Below are 19715 nucleotides of genomic sequence, written 5' to 3'. Positions count from 1 at the left end.
GCAAGATGTTTAACACAAACAAAAATGTTATTACACATTGAACTCAAGTAATAAATTACATAATGTGCTTTGTGATTGAAAGAGCAATTTTCTATGATGTGGAAGTTGTACTCGTGCAGAACTCTAGTTTAATGCAAAGTGGGTTCATCATAGACAACAACAACAACTTACATCTGTCGTGCATTTCGGAGCACAGCCACTGCTGTGTGGCACGGTGCATGCACGGAAGGACCCACATCGTCAAAGTCGGTGACCAACCCTGCTTTATCCTGGACGCTCGGGACTTGACGACTTATTCATTCATCAGTTAACGTTGGGTCAGAAACTTATGGCACGTGCACGTTGTTTAAGAACCAATTATGCGTTTGAGAAAAATATATTATACATGCACCACATGGGAAAAAAGACTGCATTTGTAATTGTAAGTCCCTATTGCACTCCCAACATCGTCAGTTAGCCTCCTGTGTTGGTGACCATTGGCTTGATGTGCTTTATAATATCAGTCCACTTTATTATTTCGATATTGCAACATGCTTTCATAGAAAAAGACGAGTCACATAAAACACATCAAGTGATGTTTTTGTTGTAGGCTGTGCTGTAAACTTGCGTTAGCTAATGAATAAATTGTCAAATGTGTGTAATGCAACAGCCATGCTCTTATCAGACTGCAATTAGGTAACAACTTTTTTTTTATGGTTTTATCAATCTAATACTATTTGGTAATTTCTTATTGTGGTATTCCCATTTTCCTTTGCAAATTAGAATAATTTTGTGAATATTTTTTTACGGCGAGTAGTTTGTGTACATCACCAGACAGCGTGTCGCGTTTCTTAAGAAAAACTGAAAGCACTCGCATCTTCTGGGTGACTTGTTGCATCCTTGATCTCTGCTTCTCACCAGGAATTACTCTCATTGCGGCGCCCTGCCAGGGAGCCCAGTGCTGACCTAGGGGTCGGAAGTCGCGGCTGCGTGGGTCATGCTGGCGTGCGCGGCCGAAGGGGGGCCCTTGGGCCCCGCCCCCCCCCCCGCCCCCCACTGCTCCACGCTTTTCGGCCGATCAAAGGCCCTGGCGTCTCGCGGCCCCTTGTTGTGAGTTTTTTTTTGTTCGTCTCTCGCCCTGCGCTAATTGGCTGGCAGGAAGGGGCCCGAGGGGAGCGTCCCCGGAACGCTTTTGTCGTGGCCGTGCGAGCCCGGGGCTGTGGACGGATATGCGGCTGAAAAGGCACGGGCACTTTAAATCAATAATAATAATAATAATGAAACGTATAAAATACAAAATTCCTTCATTACGACTGCTGCCCAAAAAAGTGGGCAGAGCCGTGCCCCGTGGCGCATCGATGTCGCCGTCGGTGCGTGGCATGCATTGTGAACTTTTTATTATATTTTCAGTCAAAGCCGTTTAGATTTCTCCCTCTCTCTGTACTGGACCCCTGCCCGCTTCCAAAAAGTGAGTCTACAATGGCGCAGGAAGGATCTAGTGGGGATGCTTTGTGCCTTGGCATGTTTTGTTGGCTTCTGGCCATTTATAAACTGACTTGGAGGTTAAAAATGTCATGTTTTTATGAAGTGGTGCTGGTGAGAGATTCAGGAAGAGGAAAGTTATTCTTAGCATGTTTCAGAAAATTTGTCCTATTATTTCCAGGGTGTATTAAATGAAGGGATATTAGAAAATTAGTGTTACTTGGATATGCCTAAATTATTAATTCACTAACGTTGCAGACTACTTTTTGGGAATGTCACAAATACCGTGCATCATTATAATTATCATCAGACACCAAAAATATTTCCCAAATCATGAGCAAACACAAGATCCAGGTTCGATTTAACACAGTACACACAGTACGTAAAATTCGTGATCTGATCCCATCTGTGAAGGATGTGATCCCTGACATGCAATACCCCGGCGTCTACAAAGTAAGCTGTGTCTGGGGCAGTAGCTACATTGGGGAAACTAAGCGACATGTCTTGGACCGTGTTCGTGAACATAAGGCAGGTCTAAAACACGGTAGGACCAATACCTCGGCTGTGGCTGATCATTGTTTGAATGCGGTGGGCTCACTCGAAATTGATTTCTCTAAGACGAAGGTACTTTGCAAACCCACTGGCTATCAACAAAAATTCGTTCATGAAGCCATCCATATATACAGACATAGACACAATTTCAACCGAGAAGATGGGTACAAACTCAGCAATCACTGGAAGGACGTTATCAACCAGTTTAAGTCATAACTGGCTGTAATGTTTCCATTGTAGTCCTGGCAGCCCTTTAATTGGTGGTGGTCCACCACCTGGACCATCAATGCCCACTACTACCATCGCCACTAGCAGTAGCCCTTTACTGGTGGAAGCCCACTACCAGTGCCGCCGTGGCCCTCTACGAGGACCATCACCTCTAGCAGCAACCTCCACCGTCAGCCGTGAGAGTGTGTAAGGCGAGGTGCAATGATTACTTGGCAGCCCTTTAATTGGTGGAAACCCACCACCAGCGTCGTCGTTGCCCTCTACGAGTACCATCACTGACATTAACATCAGCTGCCCCGCCCATGCTGATGACACTTGGGCTACACCCATTTCAAACCTTTATAAACAGTTTGCCTTTAGAGGCTATAACCCCCTTTTTCTGATGACGACCGCTTGTATTGCGATCAAAACGTCGTAGTTTTTGTTAATTGCTTTTAACCTATCTATGTTACTTTACCGAAAGCCCCGAAGAATACGTTCTATCTACTGAAGGAATTAACACACGACTGTTATCACTCACTATACCAATCATTATACGTGAATGTATATTTACCCGAACAATATAAAAATGTTGAAATCAGTCTCCAACTCCGACACATTAAGTATATTACCAAGTCATGAATCTTTAAGGGTCTCCATGCTCTCAAGAGATCTGCACAGAATTAATCTCCATCCGTGGTCCTGATCCAGTGGTGGAAACTATATTCATGTGGCAGGGACCAGTTTATCGTCGAGCCTGAACAGGAGGTGCTCCTTTTACCAAACCCTCACCGGATGACGGTGACGAGGCTGAATTAGCCCTGCCCGAGATTCAAACTCAACCTCTTGTGGTCAGTGGCCTCACCTCTTAATGTGTGCTCACTTAGTAACTGTGTATTTGGGCCCAGAGTCACAGGTCGAGGAAACAGCCAAAGCACATTGCTCCATTGGCGGTGACATTCTTTTTCACGGCGTTTCCAAATATTTTGTAGGAATACATTCGCCGGCATGTGGATTGGGCCCATACAGCATGCATCCTGATTTTAATTGCAGCAGCCACGTGAACTGGCGCCGCCGTGTGCCGCTTGCCTTTTGCAGGGCTCTCGGATGGCGTACTTCCACGCAGAGCTGCGTCTCTGGACGATGAAGAATTCCTTCGCCGTTAAAGGTATGGAGGAGCAGCACAGCATGACTGGGCCCTGTCGTCTTCAACTGCCAGCTCGGAAAACGGCTGGGTGGTACAAGCAATGTGTCACTGGGACTGCTCTTTGCTACAATACCAGCCAGCCTAGTGCAATCTCTGGCCACGTTTCCAAACTCATTTAGCATTTTGCTTGTGAATCTAGTGTGGATCACCAATAGGTGAGCAGCTCAGGGTTAAACTCAAAGTGAAACATTATAGAATGTGAAATGTTTCAATTTGAATGTCGGTTTATGTGTGTGTGAGTGGATATGTTTGAGTGTTGGAGTAGCAGTTTAGGGAGTGGTTGTGCAGCTGTTTGTGCACTGCGCTGCAATCCCGGCCACCCAGCCATGGATAAGGTCAACAACAAGTGCCATTCAGACTTGTTCGGACTCCTCCTAGGTCAGCTCATCCTAAATTGATTGCCTTGTCCGATGTGTTTAACATTAGATCTGTGGGGTCAAAGGTGGCCAAATATTCGTGGGGCTTGGCCTCACCTTTCCTTGTATTGCCTGCTTGCTTTAAGCTTACAAACAGCACTTGCCCCAACAGTCTTTTCACACGAGACAATACACCTCTTTGTATGAGCTCCCATTCCATTTTAGCCTCAGTCACCTGATAATTTGCACGAGTCGGCCATTGTGTGTCTTAAATTGTTGACCATGACTAGTCAACAACCTGCTTGTGATCATCTTCATGCCGCCCTGTCCCGGTGGCTCCCGTGCTGAGCTGGGTGAAGGAGGCCCTCTAGGGCCAACTTCCACAACATATTTGTGCGTGTGTGTATGAACTATACATCTCCCAGATTACAGGCATGTGCTTCCATATCTGTCCTCCCTAAACCACCCGCTTGGCCTCAAAGTGCGCAATTTGTTTGTGCAGCTGCCCGTGAAAGGGCTGAGACCATCAGACGCTCGCTGCGCGCAGGAATCTTTCCGGGCGGAGAGGTCCGCACGGACGAGGGTGCTTTTCTCGGCAGTGTGTGTGTGTTACTGTCTGTGTGTGTATATGAATGTGATGAGCGGTGGCGCAACGGTTATCGCTCTGCGCTACGAATCCAAGTTCAACTTTTGCTCGCAGCCACCAACACCAGTGGTGATTATCTGAACCGGTGCTGTTCCCCTTGGTCGACTCAGCCTCAAATGAGTACCTGGTGCGGTGTGTCGCCACTAGGGAGATAAAGACGGCCGGGTATAGTGCTGTCCACCCGACCCCTCGTTTTCGGTTCCGTCCTTCAATGCTCCTAACACCATTTGCCCCAACAGTCTGTGAAGGCTATACAGGGGATCTTTGTCTGTATTAATATATACGCTCTGTACGTAATTCATATTCCCATGGATGTCTGCAAGCCTGGCTTTGCGTTGGCATGACCGGGCGAACCCCCCAGCCGGCTCATTGTCGGTTTTGTTTTGTTGGGGTTTTTCCGTTTTCGATTCCCACAAGGGTGTCCATGTTGCCGGTGCTTTGTTGCACCACCGATTGCCCCGCTCGCATTCCCACGTGCGGTAATTCTCCCGAAATCTATAATTTAAAAAAACGCGGCATTGGACTGCATGGACGCCTGACCACAGCTGCCCGCCATGTAACGTTGAGGTGAACGCCTTGGATTGCAATTTAGATAAACCACTTCAATTTAGCTTGGCGTTTTTTTCTCCTTTCCCCACCTTTTCTCTTGCAAGGTACCGACATCGGCTGTTTCCACTATCACGAGAAGGGCGAGGCAGGTATGCGGATGTCTTTGGGTTTTTTTTATGTTGTTACCGTGCGGTAACAATTTGTACTTTTTGAAAAGATTTATCAATAAATTGCTTGTTTTGTGAAATCCGCGCATCGTTTTGAGCCCTGCACACATGTGGTTTTGCCGTGCAGTTCCCCCGACCAGCGATTTCTTCTATCTGGAGGACAAGCAGCGCTACGCCGAGAGTACGGTGGAATTCCTTCACGTTCCAACACCCACGTTGAGCGGGGGGGGGGGAAACCACACTCACAAGAGAGAGCCTTTTTGAAACAGTTAACAGATTGTTCGAGAGTGCGTGATAAATCACAAGTTGAGGATTACAATTAAAAAAACAAATTTCCAACGCACGTAGCTTGCACAATCGGTCTTTTATTTTATGAGCGTCGCAGCGAATGTGCGGCTTTTTTTAATTGGTGTTTTTTTATTGTTGGTTTATACCCGGAGCTAAGCTGAGCTGTCAGGCAAACTCCTGTGTCACCCAGGTCGCAACTACACGTGGGTTCCCAAGAACAAGCGGCCGGAGAAACTGCGCGAAACTCTCAAGGACCTGGAGGTGCAAACACATTCTCAAAAACCCAGAATGCACTGCGTGGCCACTGGGCCTGGCCTTTCCCCATTTCCTTAATTGCCCACGCAATACGAGCTTCATCGGCAGGGAGGATGTCATAGGAAAGCATACAGGTAGCTGAAAATTATTTATAGATATTTTTGTTTTGTGCGTGAGTGTTTAACTCCTCTGCTAAAGCCACTTCATAATACTGGAGTACTGGAGTACAAGTCGCTCATTGTTTAAACTGTGTGGTTATTATATGGACGTAGCAACATCTATCCTTTGGTCTATGCCACAGCTGCACCACATTTATTAGACCCAGAATGGCCATTGTGTGTGAATATATGCCAAGCTGAACCAGGCGCACGTGTGTACGTTTGTGCGTCGTTGCTTCTCTAAGTGGCGTGCGTATGCAGACACATGCACGTTTGCGCGTGTTCGTTGTGTCGGTGTTAGGAGCTGCTGCAAGGCAGCCGCTGCGTGGACACGAGATGGAGGAGCAAGCATTGCTGCCAGGTGAGAGGTCGTGGCCATGGACAAGTATAATGCTGTGGATATTTAGTCTCTTTCTCGAGTTATATGTTGTAGGGAACCCTTATGGAAAAATAAAACACCTCTTTGGGGACAACATAAAAAAAGTTTTCATAGATTGGTTGGTAGTCTACTTGATGTGCTGTCATTCATGGGCAATATATCCTTGCAACAAGATAACTCTTCATGACGCCAATGTTAAAGCACAGGATGAAAAAAATTTTGGTCTGAATTTGAGGAGGATGGAGTGGATGGCATTATGGTGCTTGGCACATTCCGCTTTGAATCCTGAGTTTGACTCCTGTCCATGGCTAGGAGCAGTACTGTGTTACACCGGAACCCCCATTCACCAATCTGCACTGACCAGCGTGGGGAAGTATGGTCAAAGAACCTCATGACTGACACAACGAGAACATGTCTTCATTTGGCAGTACATTGATGAAGGACTAATTATTTTATTATTCTTCTTTGACGTAAGACTTTTGTCCAAACCATGAATTGGCATATATGTATTTTGTAGTGATCAGTGATGGGCTGAGAGCATTAATTCATGAAACTTGTGAACCCAGTTAATTACTGGATCACAGCGGTGCCATCTTTGCCATATGAATACTGACTGTGGTACGGAATAGTGAAGGTGTGTGCGTCTGCACATCTGCCAGTGAGGTTGCTAAAATATCATGGGAATGTGGAAATTTGCCGATTCGATTAACCGGATTTGAAAAATGTGCACGGCTGGAAGCAGGAGTGCACCCTCGGCAATTGACTGCTCCTCATTGTTGGACGTTGTCATGGGGCGGGGGAGGCGAGAGAATGAGAGGTGGGGATTGGAATGGGTTGGGAGGCCCCGACAAAACAATTGGCTCAATGGGCAGTCGTTGAACGAAGCAATGCATCATAATTCACGGGGGGGGGGGGGGGGTAACCTTTGCATATTCATGGGATTTCACGTCGTGTCATTAAGGCTCATTGTCTGCTAATTTTACGTGGGAGACTGCCTACCTGTGTGCCACTGCTCACATTCCAAACGGGGAGGTGTAATGAAAGGGAATTCATAACAATTGCAGGCGCTCTTTAACACCCATTACTCCCGTTCAGTTCATTATTTTCCTAATGGTTTTACAAGGGTGTTCGTATTCTTTCCCTTGTTTGGCATTTCCATTCCTTCTCATATAGCTCCTTCTGTTCACCATGCTGTTTGTGCATTCAGATAGCTTGTTCTCTGTTTGCTTTTACTTTGCCCCCACTCAAAGTGCACTGTTGACTAATTAGCTATATCATTCATTATTTATAGCCATGACATGTAATCATTTTATTTCTGTTGGTATTTAAATCTGCGTCATAGACTCAGTCTACATATTGCCACCTAAGCTAGATGTTTCTCTTAACGGTGTTTTTTTTTGCCCGCAATTATATCTGTGCTCCGTTTGGCAATTTTGTCGCGTGAATCACATCACACCAGCAGAGGTGGCCGTGTGGCTTAAAGGTCGGAGCGCTAAGCTGACACCGCTGAGATACTGGGTTGGAAAATCCAGGCAGCCAACCTGTAACCAGACTGGGTTCTCAAGCGTAGCGAGTTGATTGGCCCAACCTGATCACCAATGACTGCAAAAATTAAATCATCCCACGAAATATGATTCTGTGCTACGTTTTCCTAAATTCCACCGATGAGAACTAAACCTCGGTTTCACCGTCCATGCGAAGAACATTGCTCCCGGTGACAGTGGAGGGGACAGTGGTACCCTGTACTGTGTGGACCAGGCGTCACTTTAAGCGAACAATGGTGCAGGAGGGTCCTGTGGTCGTGTGAGCCACCACCTGGCTGGCACAAGCCCGGCACTCACTCGGGCACCGGCTGCTCGGGTCGCTGATGCTGCGCACAATCGGTTGTTGTGGAGGTGGCGACAACCCCCCCACCCCCGCCCGTCGCTTCCCGTCAGTGGTAACGGTGCTGGTGGCCGTGCTGAAGATGGTTCGTGAAGTCCGCTTGTCCCGCAGATGCTCATGAGCTCGGGCATGCTGGTGACGCTGTTCCTGGTCGGTGCCGACCTCGACCGGGTTGTGATTGACAAGGCCCTGGTGGGCCGCTTGCCGGCCGACACCATCTGGAACGGTACCACTCCGATCGGCAGCCATGTAACGACGCGTCGATTCATCCATGTGATTAATGTGTATGCTAATTATATGCTCATGATAAACCTAGGTTAATGTAGTGAATTAGACTGTGCAGTTAGAAGAAATTAGTGTTAAAAAGTTGATCTTGAATTGAATTGTGGGAAACATTTAATCGTTGAGGTAGGGGGTGGGGATTTGCTACGTGAAAAAATTTGTAGATTTCTTTTAAAGTAATAAAAATGGTGGGCAACACAAAGTAGTGGATAAAACAAGTTGGGAGTGGAGATTAATCTCATTTGCCTTTAGATTACCCTTGGGGCTACTCTAGACTGACACGGTTGTAATGAGCGCAGCAGTGGTGGCACCCTCAGTGACGGGCAACCAGGCCTTCTTTCCCCAGCTCCCTCCCATGAACTTTTTCAGCCTTAGTAGATGCGTGCTTTTAGCACTTGCCCTGAAACATTCCCAGACCATAGATATACAATAGCATTAGAAAGACCCTTTTGCATAATATTTCATAGTGCAGCTGGTACGTTTCTCAGTTGGCTCAAATGTTGATGAAGCATTTGCCAGTCAAAATATTGACCCTTTTTAGGTTTTTTTACTTGTTCAGCGGAACTAAAAGTTTTCACCTTTGCATAGTGGCTGATGCAGTGAGACAGTAGCACGCGGGCATGCACGTGTGTCGGTCCGCGCGTGCAGGCGTGCTGATGGATGCCTTCCTGCTGGCGACCTTCGTGGAGAAGGCCCGCCTGTCGTACGTGTCGCTTGGAGCAGCCGACCGCGACCGCAAGCAGGACAAGATCTCCACCGCCGACATCAAGGTGAGCGTAGTAGGAACCAGCAATAGCTGGGTGGTTAGAGCAGGAATTAGGAACCGGATGGGTACATTATCATCATCATCAGCAGCCATTCTCCTTCCACTGCTGGATTTAGCCTTCCACATCCCAGCACCACCTCTCACCATCCTCCGATTAAAAAATCCATTTCAACCCAGCGCATGGAATAATCCCATTGCTGCATGGCCACGGTGGTCATGCGAAATCGTAATTGCTGGATTTCATATGAATATGTTTTAGGAAGAAGTGGCAAATATGGACTTAAAAGTTATATTTTATACCCTCTTGTTCTAACAAAAGAGTGTGTTTACTTTTTTGCGCATTTCTTTTAAGTGCTTAAAATATTGCCTTTCATCCCTGCACAGTCAAGAATCAAATTTGTGTGCAAGTAACGTTATTTTTTATATTTACGAATTACAGAGAAATATTATGTGAAAAGACAAGAACAACTTTTAAGAGTTTTTTCTTTTGTCAGAAAAGATTCACACACTAAATTCCCACTCTGAGAAAGTGGTGGCACGCCCCCAAGAAGTGACATGTATTCATTTCGAGACGATGGCCGTGGCCCTATGGGGTGTGCCTTCTGATTCCCCAGGCCACACAAAAGGGGGGTTAATAGCCACAGCCCCGGTGGTATCGCGTCTCCAGCGAGCCACGCGCCACCCGGCTCGGCAAAGCGTCGCGCTCCAAATTGAGGTTTTGTGTCGCGGTGAAGGGGGGGGGGTGTCCCAACACGCGCGTTTGATGCTTTTGTGTCTGTAAACAGAAACGGGGGAGCACTCTTCCATCACGGAGCGGATGTGTTACGACATTTCTTCCCTTACAAAATCAATTTTCTGCCTCTCTGTCACATGTCGTGGCCGCGGTCTGATGTGTCAAAACGCAATTCCGAACTCAATTACGAAAATTTCCTTCTGAATTTCGCTCGATTTCATGCCTTTTTTTCCTCTCTCTCTCTCTCCCACTCTCTTCTAATCCTAAAGAGCCGATTCTTTCCCAGTTTACCCAACACCCTCCCCTACCCAACCCACTTCTACCCCCATCAGCGCAGCTACTCCCATCTTCCCACCTTCTGTGTGCCGGGACGTGATCATAAGCGGTCGGTGTGGAAGGCGTCTCGGGCTTGGCTGCTCGTGCGCTGGAAGAGCACTTTAAATCGGCCGGCCATCGCATTTCACGCTTCTAAATGGTCCCTTTGGTGGTGCGGCTCTCCTAAGGCGCGTGTAAATCCCGCGGGGACAGGCGGCTGCCGCTTGGGTTTATTGATAGCGGCAACACGGCCAGAGCCGCCAAATTACTTTGAACGGCGATAAAAATATATATTAGTAAAGGAAGCGGGAGAGGAAGAGGGTGATTGAGAAAGAGAGACGAGGTGAATGGATGGAGAATGAGCAGAGGGAGCAACAGAGGGAGGATATTAAAACAGCAAGAGAGCCAGAGAAGAGAGTAAAAGGAGGTGAGGAAGGCTGGCAAGAGTCAGAGAGAAAGAGAGAGGCGGGATGGAGCGAAGATGCTTAGTAGATTGAGATATGAAGATGGGGAGAAATAAAAAGATCGAGAGAAAAGAGAAAGAGGGCAAGGAGGGAGAATGATAGCGGGAGGCAAAAAAATCCGAGTGCTTGATGTTTAAACGGTACCGTAACAGAAGCATAAAATAAGGCTGTGATCACAAGTCACTGTTGCCTTTAATTTTCCACTTTTTAATATGGGGTCGCGACGGGGGGGGGGCTCTTAATTTTTTTATTTTTCCATCCGTTAAGTAAAAAGCACTGCCACACCCGACGTTGAGCACGGCTGCAGTAACGGCGGCCACAGCAGCAGCGACGTCCCCCCCCCTTATTGGGCCCTCTTTCCACTCAAAGTTTGGAGCCCCCCCCGTGGGCCTCTCGGCCGCCGTGAAATTGGCGCCGCGGAAAGGGTTAAAACGATCGTCTAATCCGCTGACAGCGCGCTGATTGCACGCGGCGACAGTGACGGCACAGTGCCGCAGGAGAGATTCGCAACGCCACTCACTCTCCCCTAAGACTCCTGCGATGGCCGTGGATGCCGCTCGTTTGCATGGCCTTTGGAAATTGCCATAAATATACACGGACCGCGACGTGTGGTGTGCGCAAGCGCTTTATGTCGCAGGGCCTTTCGTACGGGAGTATCTTGGTGAAATGCCTGAGCGCAGAACTGTACGTGTTCTGGTTTTATATTTATAGCAGTTGCTGGGGTGGAATAAAAAAAATGGAGCACGGGCGCTGAATCATTTCTACTTTGTCACAGTGGTTGTTGCTGTTAATTAATTACCGCTAATTTATTTAGGGGGTGGGGCGCGGGCGGGGGTGGAGGGGAGTAGTGGCACAGCGATTTGCAGGGTTTAGTGCACTCTGCCGTGAACCTGTCGACCTGTGTTCGATTGCCGGCCACGGCTAATATCAGTTGCGTGTGAGATCTGAACTGTTCCTAGGTTTCTCCTTCACCAACCCACACTAACCAGTGGGGTGATGTATGTTCAATAAATCATGAGAAGGCCTATCTCCAGTAGTGGATTGACAGAGGGTTGCACTTGTTTGTGATTTATTTAGTGGGGTAGGTGTGGTTAGGGTGGAGTGAAGCTGTACCGCTGCAGCACTTTGCCAACGAGAAATTAATATATTGCTTGCACCAGCTATAAAGTGTATGTGAAAGACCATTCACATGTGTGGGCCATTGTAGTTAAACTGGGTTCTCAATTGTATTGAGATCAATGTCTCAGCCTGGTCACCAATGATTGCAACAAAACCCTGTACATTACATTTACTTCTGCACTTAATTATCCTATATTGCAGCTCTGAGAATTAAATATTGCAATCTGTAACACAGGGCATTTCACTGCTCTGCGAGAGATCCAAATGGATTCTCCTGATAGCAAATTTGCTTAAAGTTGAGGGAAAGGCAAAAATTTGATTGTACATCTCGAGGATGCCAGATGGTCATCCAACTTGAGTTGCGTGCGCTGTGTAACACAATCAATGCGGAAGGCACAGGCGAAATATAACCGCTAAGGTCTAATAAATAATAATTAGTGAGTGTTTCAGAGGTTACCTCTGTTTATTTAACAAAATTATATTTGGATTTAGTCAATGTCAAAATCAGCTGCAGCCAGTTCAATGGCATTGTCAAAAAAGTAGTTGTGCTTCAAACATGGGATTTGTACAGGATATATTTAAACTACAAGTACTTAACCCATGCTTCCCATGCAGTCAGAGCCAGGTCAAATATTTTCCTGCTCAAATGAGCATATGGGAGTGCTCATCCACATTGGTAGCCCTAAACCATGGTGGAAATTCTCCATTCCAACAATGAAAACCAGTTAACATCTACAGCCAATTTACATGAAGGCCTCCTCCACACCGTATTGGTCATGGGCGTTGTTTGACCATGCTTATGTTGTAATTACACTCATGGGGTAAACACAATTACATAAGCGGGAAAAAATTATGATGAAAATTAGATAAAAATGTATGAAATCGAGTTATGACACCGATTTGTATTAATCGCATCCCACAAGGATAAATCTTATACGTGCTTGCGCTGCGTCTGTGGCCGTCTGGAATGCTCTTCCATCTGATATTAGAAAGCCACTGGAGCTATGCACTTTTAAATCTATATTTAAAACTAATTTCTTTTGAACTGCTTTTTGTGTTTAGTTTGTTGTCCTTCCCCCGCACCCCCGATTAGCGTGGTTGGCTACTTACAGTGCGAAATAAATTCAACATACATACACACTGGTGGCAAATTTCAGTCGCTCAGTCTCCCCCTCTGCCAATGTCCGCCCCTTTCCTTCCCGTGCATATGGAAGGTGTCGTCCGTGGACCTGCCAGCCTTTGCTCTCGGCGCTGCTACCGCCCCCCCGGGTGGGCCCTCGCGGCGCGTGGAGTGGCACGTGTGCGTCAACGCGGCACAGGACCTGGCGGCGTGCTGGTGGGCTGGAGGTGGCGGCGGCGGTGGCGCTGGGCCCGGCGTCCAGGGAGCGTGCCCCTGGTCGCCCGTCGCCACCGACTGGGACCGCGCCAATCTCCTGCTGCTGTGCTGTGCCGTGGGCCGTCTAGAGGTGCGTCTGCCGCAGAGGCGGTGTCAGGGGCGGCACGAGTGAGAATTTTCATTATTTTTTTTGGACCAAATTATGGTGTTGGTGTCGTGGCCGTGATACAAATTGTCTATTCGCAGAGCAGTACATCACCCAGTTTGTGTTAGAGAACAGTTTGTGGAAGTTGATGTCGTGGAATTATTCCCGAGATCCCTTAAAGTAAGCACTGTACTTGCCCGCGTGCCCAATTGTAGAGATTTTCTTTGCATGTAAATGGAAGCAAAATTGTAGTTGAGCTAAAACCGTCAACTTTTATATTTGAAAGCCCAGTCTAATCTTGGGTTAAGGCCTGGATTCGAACCCAAATCCCATTTTTTACCTTCATGTAAGATCTGCAGCGTCCACCATGAGGATTTCTAATTTCCACTGGTCTTGTGCTATACTACCCACTGCTACCAAATTAATTTAAAAATGTTTTTTAATATTGACTTCCTTTTTACGTCCGGCCTGACTCATTCTGCCTCTCATAAAGTGCACAAGGTGCTTCAACCTTCATCTGCGTGTACGTCCTGCAACAACCGCTTTCACCTTTGCAAATCTCCCCAAGACTCGTCACAAAATCATTCACCCTTCCGACCAAATTTTGGGTCATAATTATATTTAATTATAAAAAGTTTTTGTTTTATTGGCACCGTTTGATTAATACTGTCTAGTGAGTGTGTAGTTTCTCGTCTGAACCTGTCCAATTCTTTTTCCGACCACTGGTCCAAAGAAATACGTCGCATACAATCTCCATCAGTCAAGAGTGATCAATTTACTACACGCACGATTCAGTACATTTATTGTAAGCTTTACAAATTATTTTGATCAATGAATCCGTGAATAATTACTAATACCGACTCATTTTCCCTTGTAGCCAACCAGGGAATACAGAGCATGTACCCGTAGCAGTGTCTCACCTGCTTCAAAGCCTACCACCGCACAACTGCCACTTTCTTGTGTCACGATTCGTGTCGCTCACAACACCTGCTACGCATTTCTCCGCCGTTTTTCACACTGCTTGCCATCTTTTACGATTCTGCGGTCTTTCTAATCGCACCGAGCTGAAATTTCCTGCCAAAACCAATGGCACTTGCCAGTTGATTTAATTTAGCTCGGGAGTTTTTGAGTCGATCGATGCGTGGGGTGGTGGGTAAGTAATTCGAGGAAAAACAAACTCGCAACGCAGGATACATTAAAGTTGTGCATCAGCGATCGCGGCAGAGACTTGCTTTTGGGCCTTGCTTTCACATGTGACGCATTAACCCCCCCCCCGCCGCAAAAAAACTTTGCTTTAGCTTGGCAGTGACACCCAAGTTATCCCAGAAAACCACTCTATGTCTCGGCATAACATTGCCCAGTACATCCAGCATCGGCAACATCGGCAACATCGGCGTACCGATGTGCACTTTGCCATGATGACGACGGGTCACGTGGCCGCGGTGCACGCCTGCAGTCGGAGTGCATTGCGGGTGCCAGCGCATGGCACGGACTTTGAGGTTATGGCAGAACTGCGATAAGTGACAGCGAAGTTGTGCTCAATCCCAAGTAGTTAAGTTAATTTGAAAGACTTTGACTTGATCGCCTTTCAGCTGACGAGCTTCGTCAGCCGGCAAAATTCCTCCGCCCTGGTGGCTTTCATGCCACCGCGACATTAATTGGACTGTCAGCTGAGCTTGCGCAAGCCCACCGCTCGCCTTTCATGACACGCTCAAGGCCTTCGTGTGCTGCACTAAAAGTTAAAAACTGCGGAGGGTCTTTTTTCTAGAAAATAAAAAAACACCAGAAGTTTTAAACTCTGAAGGCACAAGGAGGAGAAACCTTCTCAGCGTGCGGACGTGAAATGCTCGCCTAACGAACTTGGCGCTTAACAATTTCGCCGTCGTGTTTTGCTTTCTCCCCTTCACCGCTGACTGCGAGCGTTAAAAGCGTTTCGTGTAATCAATGCTTGTCGTGGTGCGATTTTAAACGTGAAACCTCAATTTCAGCCTCACTCACATGGATGGAGTCCATTGAAACATGGCTCTTGAGGCCAATAGCAACCAACGTTGGATCAGTATGAAAGGGAAACTGTTTACGTGCACCCAGCATTGTGTCCCTTAATAAACCGCGTTCAACAAAGGGTGACCAAAAGCGTTAACTAAAGCGCACCGTGTGGCACTGTCAAAAATCCCAAACTTAGCTCCAGCCAGGAGTAGGGGGAAGGATTCCAGAGTTATTTTCCGTGTGGCATTAATAGGTATTAAACATTAGGGTATAATCCCCCTTAATAAAACCTCGTCCCGTGGAGGCACCCATGAATTACACCCCCGTCGGCCGGGTATTAATGCTGCTAATCTGTCCCACGAGGCACATTTAGCAGAGCTTCTGCTCTTAATGGCATTTGGGTTAAGTGCATCGCTGTAGGTCTAGAATGGAGATGTGAAAATATATATATTTATATCAATCAATTAATAGCAGCCCCTTTGTGGCAAGCGACTTAAATTTTAGTCCTGTAGTTTTGGCGGCGGTGCGCCAGTCTAATTCCACACTCAACGTCAATTTGTCATCCAGCACTGCGTCTGCTTAATTAACACGAGAGTGCCCGGAGGAGGAGCTGAAGAAATGCTTGCCGGTTAGGCCAACCACTGTTAGAGAGGCTTTCACTTAGCAGCAGAGATTTGTGGCACGGCACAACCCGGGCATGCAGGGTGACGGAGAGAGGCGAGGGGAGCGAAGGGGGGGGGGGGGAAGCAGTGAAGACTTGACGGTGGGGGGGGGTGCTTAGTTTTTTAATCAGCCCGGCACTACCTCAGGAGGGAGGGGGCGGCCTTTTCCTCTCCAAACAAAGTCTCCGTCTCCCATAACCCCACCGTGCTCTTCTCACCACCCCTCACCTTGCGCCCTTACCGACCGCTGTGACGAAGCCCCTGGGCATCCCTCCTGGCTCTTGGAAAATGTCATGAGAGGGGCCTATTTGTGAGGGTGGTGGTGACGGTGGTGGTGGCAGTAGCAGTAGTGGGCTCTGAGTGTAGAGAGATGGGGAGTAGGGAGTGCGAAGTGAATTAGGGTCCCGGGTGAGAGCGTATCATTCCAGGAACATTCGGCGGCTTAAGTCTATCGAGAAAATGAGCTCTGTGGCCCAATACGTCAATGGTTAACGTTGAACTTAGGTCGCAAAGCGACGTGACGGATATGCATTGTATGCTGATATATACACACACCAGACCCTGCCTGTGACATTTCATGGGGTAGTCTCCTGTGGACACCCAAGATCCCACATGACCCACGGAAAAACTGCGAATCCAAATTTTGTATTAAGCCTTCACATTGCCATGCAACTATCCGCAATCAATTCACGTGATGGGGAATGCGTCTCGTCATGTGACCATGCAAGCACAGCGATGGACAGACAGGTAGACGAACACACGGGCGACTCAAGAAGGCGCATAGTGGTGATGGCTGTGGTGCCGATGTCATTGTTGCTGGTGCCGACGGCCCCAGGTGCTGAGCTGGGTGTGCACGGATGGGGAGCCCCTGGACGTGCGGTTCAGCTCGGGGCAACCGTACCAGCTGTGCACGGTGGAGCGGCCGTGGGGCAGCGCCACGGGGAGCGCCACGGCCGACGCTTGCCTTTACGAGTGCACGACCGCGCGACTCGGTACAGGTACTCGCCGCAGATGATCCGCCCCGCTCCACAACCGCCACCGCCAGTGGCGTAGCTCGATTGGCATGGGCCCTGGTGCAACTGCCAATGCAGATATACAGACGTTCAGGATGTTAGTTGCTTTGCAGTGATCGTGCCTTTGATCCCGTGTTGCCACCCCGTGCCCACCGTCAGCGGGCGGAAGTGGCGGCTCGTGGCTGCAGCGCGTGTGCGTCACCACCGTGCCCTTGCCGGCGCCCGCCATCTCCTGCAGCTGGGGCCCCGGGGGTCAGCACCGCCTGCTGCTGGGCTGCGCCGACTCGCAGGTGTGGCGCGAGGCAGGCCGGAATGACGCGTTGCGCACGCCGGCGCGCACGGTGGTTCTCGCAAAATGCGTGGACAAGCACAAACGTGCGGCGATACTTGAATGCGCGGCCAGGTTGTTCCTAAGCAAGGCGTGGTCATAAGCGCGTGCGCTCCTGCAGTTATAAAAACGCAGCAGCAGGAGTTTCACGCTTTGGGAGACAAATTAAAGGAGTGGGGTGAACTTAAACGGAGTAAGAGCCAACCCACCACAGGTGTCAGCGTAAGAACACTTGTCAGCCACTCGGATTATGTCAGGAAGCTCATGTCAGAGCACCAAGCCAGCGCTACTGAGATTACAATTGAAATCCTGAATTAAGAATAATTTAAGTAAATGTCGGTGACAGTGCGGAAGGACTATGGCACATTTAATCCTTGATTGGTAAAAAACTATCCCAGGGGAACTACTCATATCTTCAAATTCTGTTATCCACAGTGCAGTCTCGACTTTTACTATCATTGCTGCAACTTGGCAACAAATACAATAAATGTATTATTTAAGCAGTTAACACGTCATTATGAACACATCCACGCACACAAGAACATCACTGCGGTGGTGGTGCCAGACTAGGTACACGTCAGCCCACGTGGTGGGGCTGCACTATGGTCGCCAACCAAGTGCGTTTACACAAAATGCCCACCGTCGAATTAAGCTGTCCCGGTGCTGTCCTAACCGCCCCGGGTCGTGCCGCCGGCCCGCACAGGTGGTGCTGTACGACGCCAGCTGCCAGCTGAGCCTGGTGGCACAGGCAGAGGTGCGGCCGGAGATGGTGGCCTGGCACCCGGCGGGCGGCGTGGTGGCGGTGGCGAGCTGCGAGCCGGCGCGCGTGCAGTGCCTGGACGCGGCGCTCACCCCGCTGAGCGCGCAGGCCGCGGCCGAGGAGCCCGCGCCAGTCGTCGCCATCGACGTAAGTCCTGGGTCGCTTGCTCGCTCCCTCGCTCGTTCATTCACAGACAAACACGAGCATCCCAGACCGTACAACATATAAAAATGCAATTCCCGATCCACAAATATGAAGGAGACATCACAGCGATACACTCCGCTGCTCCTAACGCGGTTATGCGGCTTGACCACCTTAATGTGAAATTGTAGTTTTTGCTCTGCATCTACATCATCCGTATGAAAGATGAAGATTTAGCCTCAAGCTGACATTAAATGGTGAATGTTGTGGCAATGTTGCTCCAACAGTGGCGTCCGTATTGCCTGCAACATTATTGAGGTAAAAGGTGGACACGGCACTGCAACGCACCCTTCCCTGTTTATGGTTGTGAAATAAATAAAGTTAAATGAATTACAGCCATTCTCAATCTACCAATGTATGAAGTCCACTCCACGCCATACCAATCATGGAGGTTTATTGACCATAATGCGCCTCGTGGGTCAATTGTGGGTTGGTGATGACGAGGGAGTGCAGGACCGGTTCCTATATCGCGCGCCACTGATATTATCCATGGATTAATATATAATACAAATATAATTGTGTATTTTTATTTCTTTATTATTGTTATGCACAAATCACAATGACAGCACGGCGCTCGTTTGGGAAGTTGACTTGCGCTGCTCGTGGAGGTTGTTGGTGACAAATGTTGGGGCCCACACACGCCCCATGCCCCCCCCACACCCCCCGCATGCTCTCACATAGTTGGATAAATGTCATAAAATACTTAATCCGCCAGGTGCGGCCGCCACTTGGATCGGTACTCTCAGGGTGACGAAAAGAGAAACGCAGAGGCCTTTGGGCTCTGCGGGGCGGTGCGGCAAAAGACACCGTGGTTGTTCCAATCGGCACATCCGCCGAGCGTTGGCCGCACAGTTCACAAATATCCCATCGGTCGTTACCAAAATAACGACCCCAGTGCAGAGTTGTAAACATCAGCACTGGGAAGGCAAAGGAGTCTGGCGTGGTATTGGCCACACCACCCCCTCGTGAGCTACAATAACCACAGCAGATGCTCACTAACTGCCCTCGCTCATATAGTCTTTATGGCTAAACGGGAGGTGGTCTGTGTGTGTCTTTGTATTTACGCGTGTGTGTGTGTGCATCAGCTGTCTCAGTGGGTGCGCTCGCAAGGTGGGCTAGCCCGCCTCGAGTGGGCTGCGGCCGCCCCGTCGGCCCACGCTTCCAGCCGCCCCGAGCCAGCCGACTCGCTGTTCGTGCTGTTCTGCGCCGGCCCGCTGGGCGTCCTCGACTTCAAACCAGGTAGACAGGCGGGGCGCGGCACTTAATATTTAATGCAAGGGCAGAGCAGGGAGAGTGCGGGGTGGAGGGGAATGGAATTACCACAGTAAACCTGTATGGTGGTGCGACGACCGTGTTCCAAAATATTTCGGAGCGCGACTTTATGGGACAACCCCATGGTACGGTGCGAGCCCAGTAGGGCGGTTGAGTGTACGGTAGCTCAGAACTATCCACCAGCGCTAAAACAATGAAAACGGTGGCCTTCTAAAATGGTACGG

General features: G+C 48.7%; 1 protein-coding gene across 5 annotated transcripts in view; it reads left to right on the top strand.

Moving 5' to 3' along the window:
* Positions 1-19715, top strand: part of WDPCP (WD repeat containing planar cell polarity effector) — a 35435-nt gene that overhangs the window by 5969 nt on the left and 9751 nt on the right. For 3 of the 5 annotated variants that reach the window (XM_078858710.1, XM_078858714.1, XM_078858715.1), the window contains exons 2-13: positions 3319-3388; positions 5083-5127; positions 5273-5326; positions 5624-5694; positions 6148-6207; positions 8221-8335; positions 9040-9161; positions 13003-13254; positions 16753-16915; positions 17090-17220; positions 17962-18165; positions 19305-19458. In XM_078858710.1, coding sequence (XP_078714836.1) covers positions 3328-3388; positions 5083-5127; positions 5273-5326; positions 5624-5694; positions 6148-6207; positions 8221-8335; positions 9040-9161; positions 13003-13254; positions 16753-16915; positions 17090-17220; positions 17962-18165; positions 19305-19458 — 1432 coding nt within the window. In that variant the 5' untranslated portion in view covers positions 3319-3327. Of the gene's footprint in view, positions 1-900; positions 1090-1204; positions 1223-3318; positions 3389-5082; positions 5128-5272; positions 5327-5623; positions 5695-6147; positions 6208-8220; positions 8336-9039; positions 9162-13002; positions 13255-16752; positions 16916-17089; positions 17221-17961; positions 18166-19304; positions 19459-19715 lie in introns of those variants that run through there. The other 2 variants (XM_078858711.1, XM_078858713.1) reach the window with 2 other exon arrangements.

This window comes from Lampetra fluviatilis, chromosome 7 (genome assembly GCF_964198595.1).
Source record: "Lampetra fluviatilis chromosome 7, kcLamFluv1.1, whole genome shotgun sequence".
Classification (NCBI taxonomy): domain Eukaryota; kingdom Metazoa; phylum Chordata; class Hyperoartia; order Petromyzontiformes; family Petromyzontidae; genus Lampetra; species Lampetra fluviatilis.
Note: the sequence above shows the minus strand (reverse complement) of the source record. Positions and strands in the feature narration are given on the sequence as shown.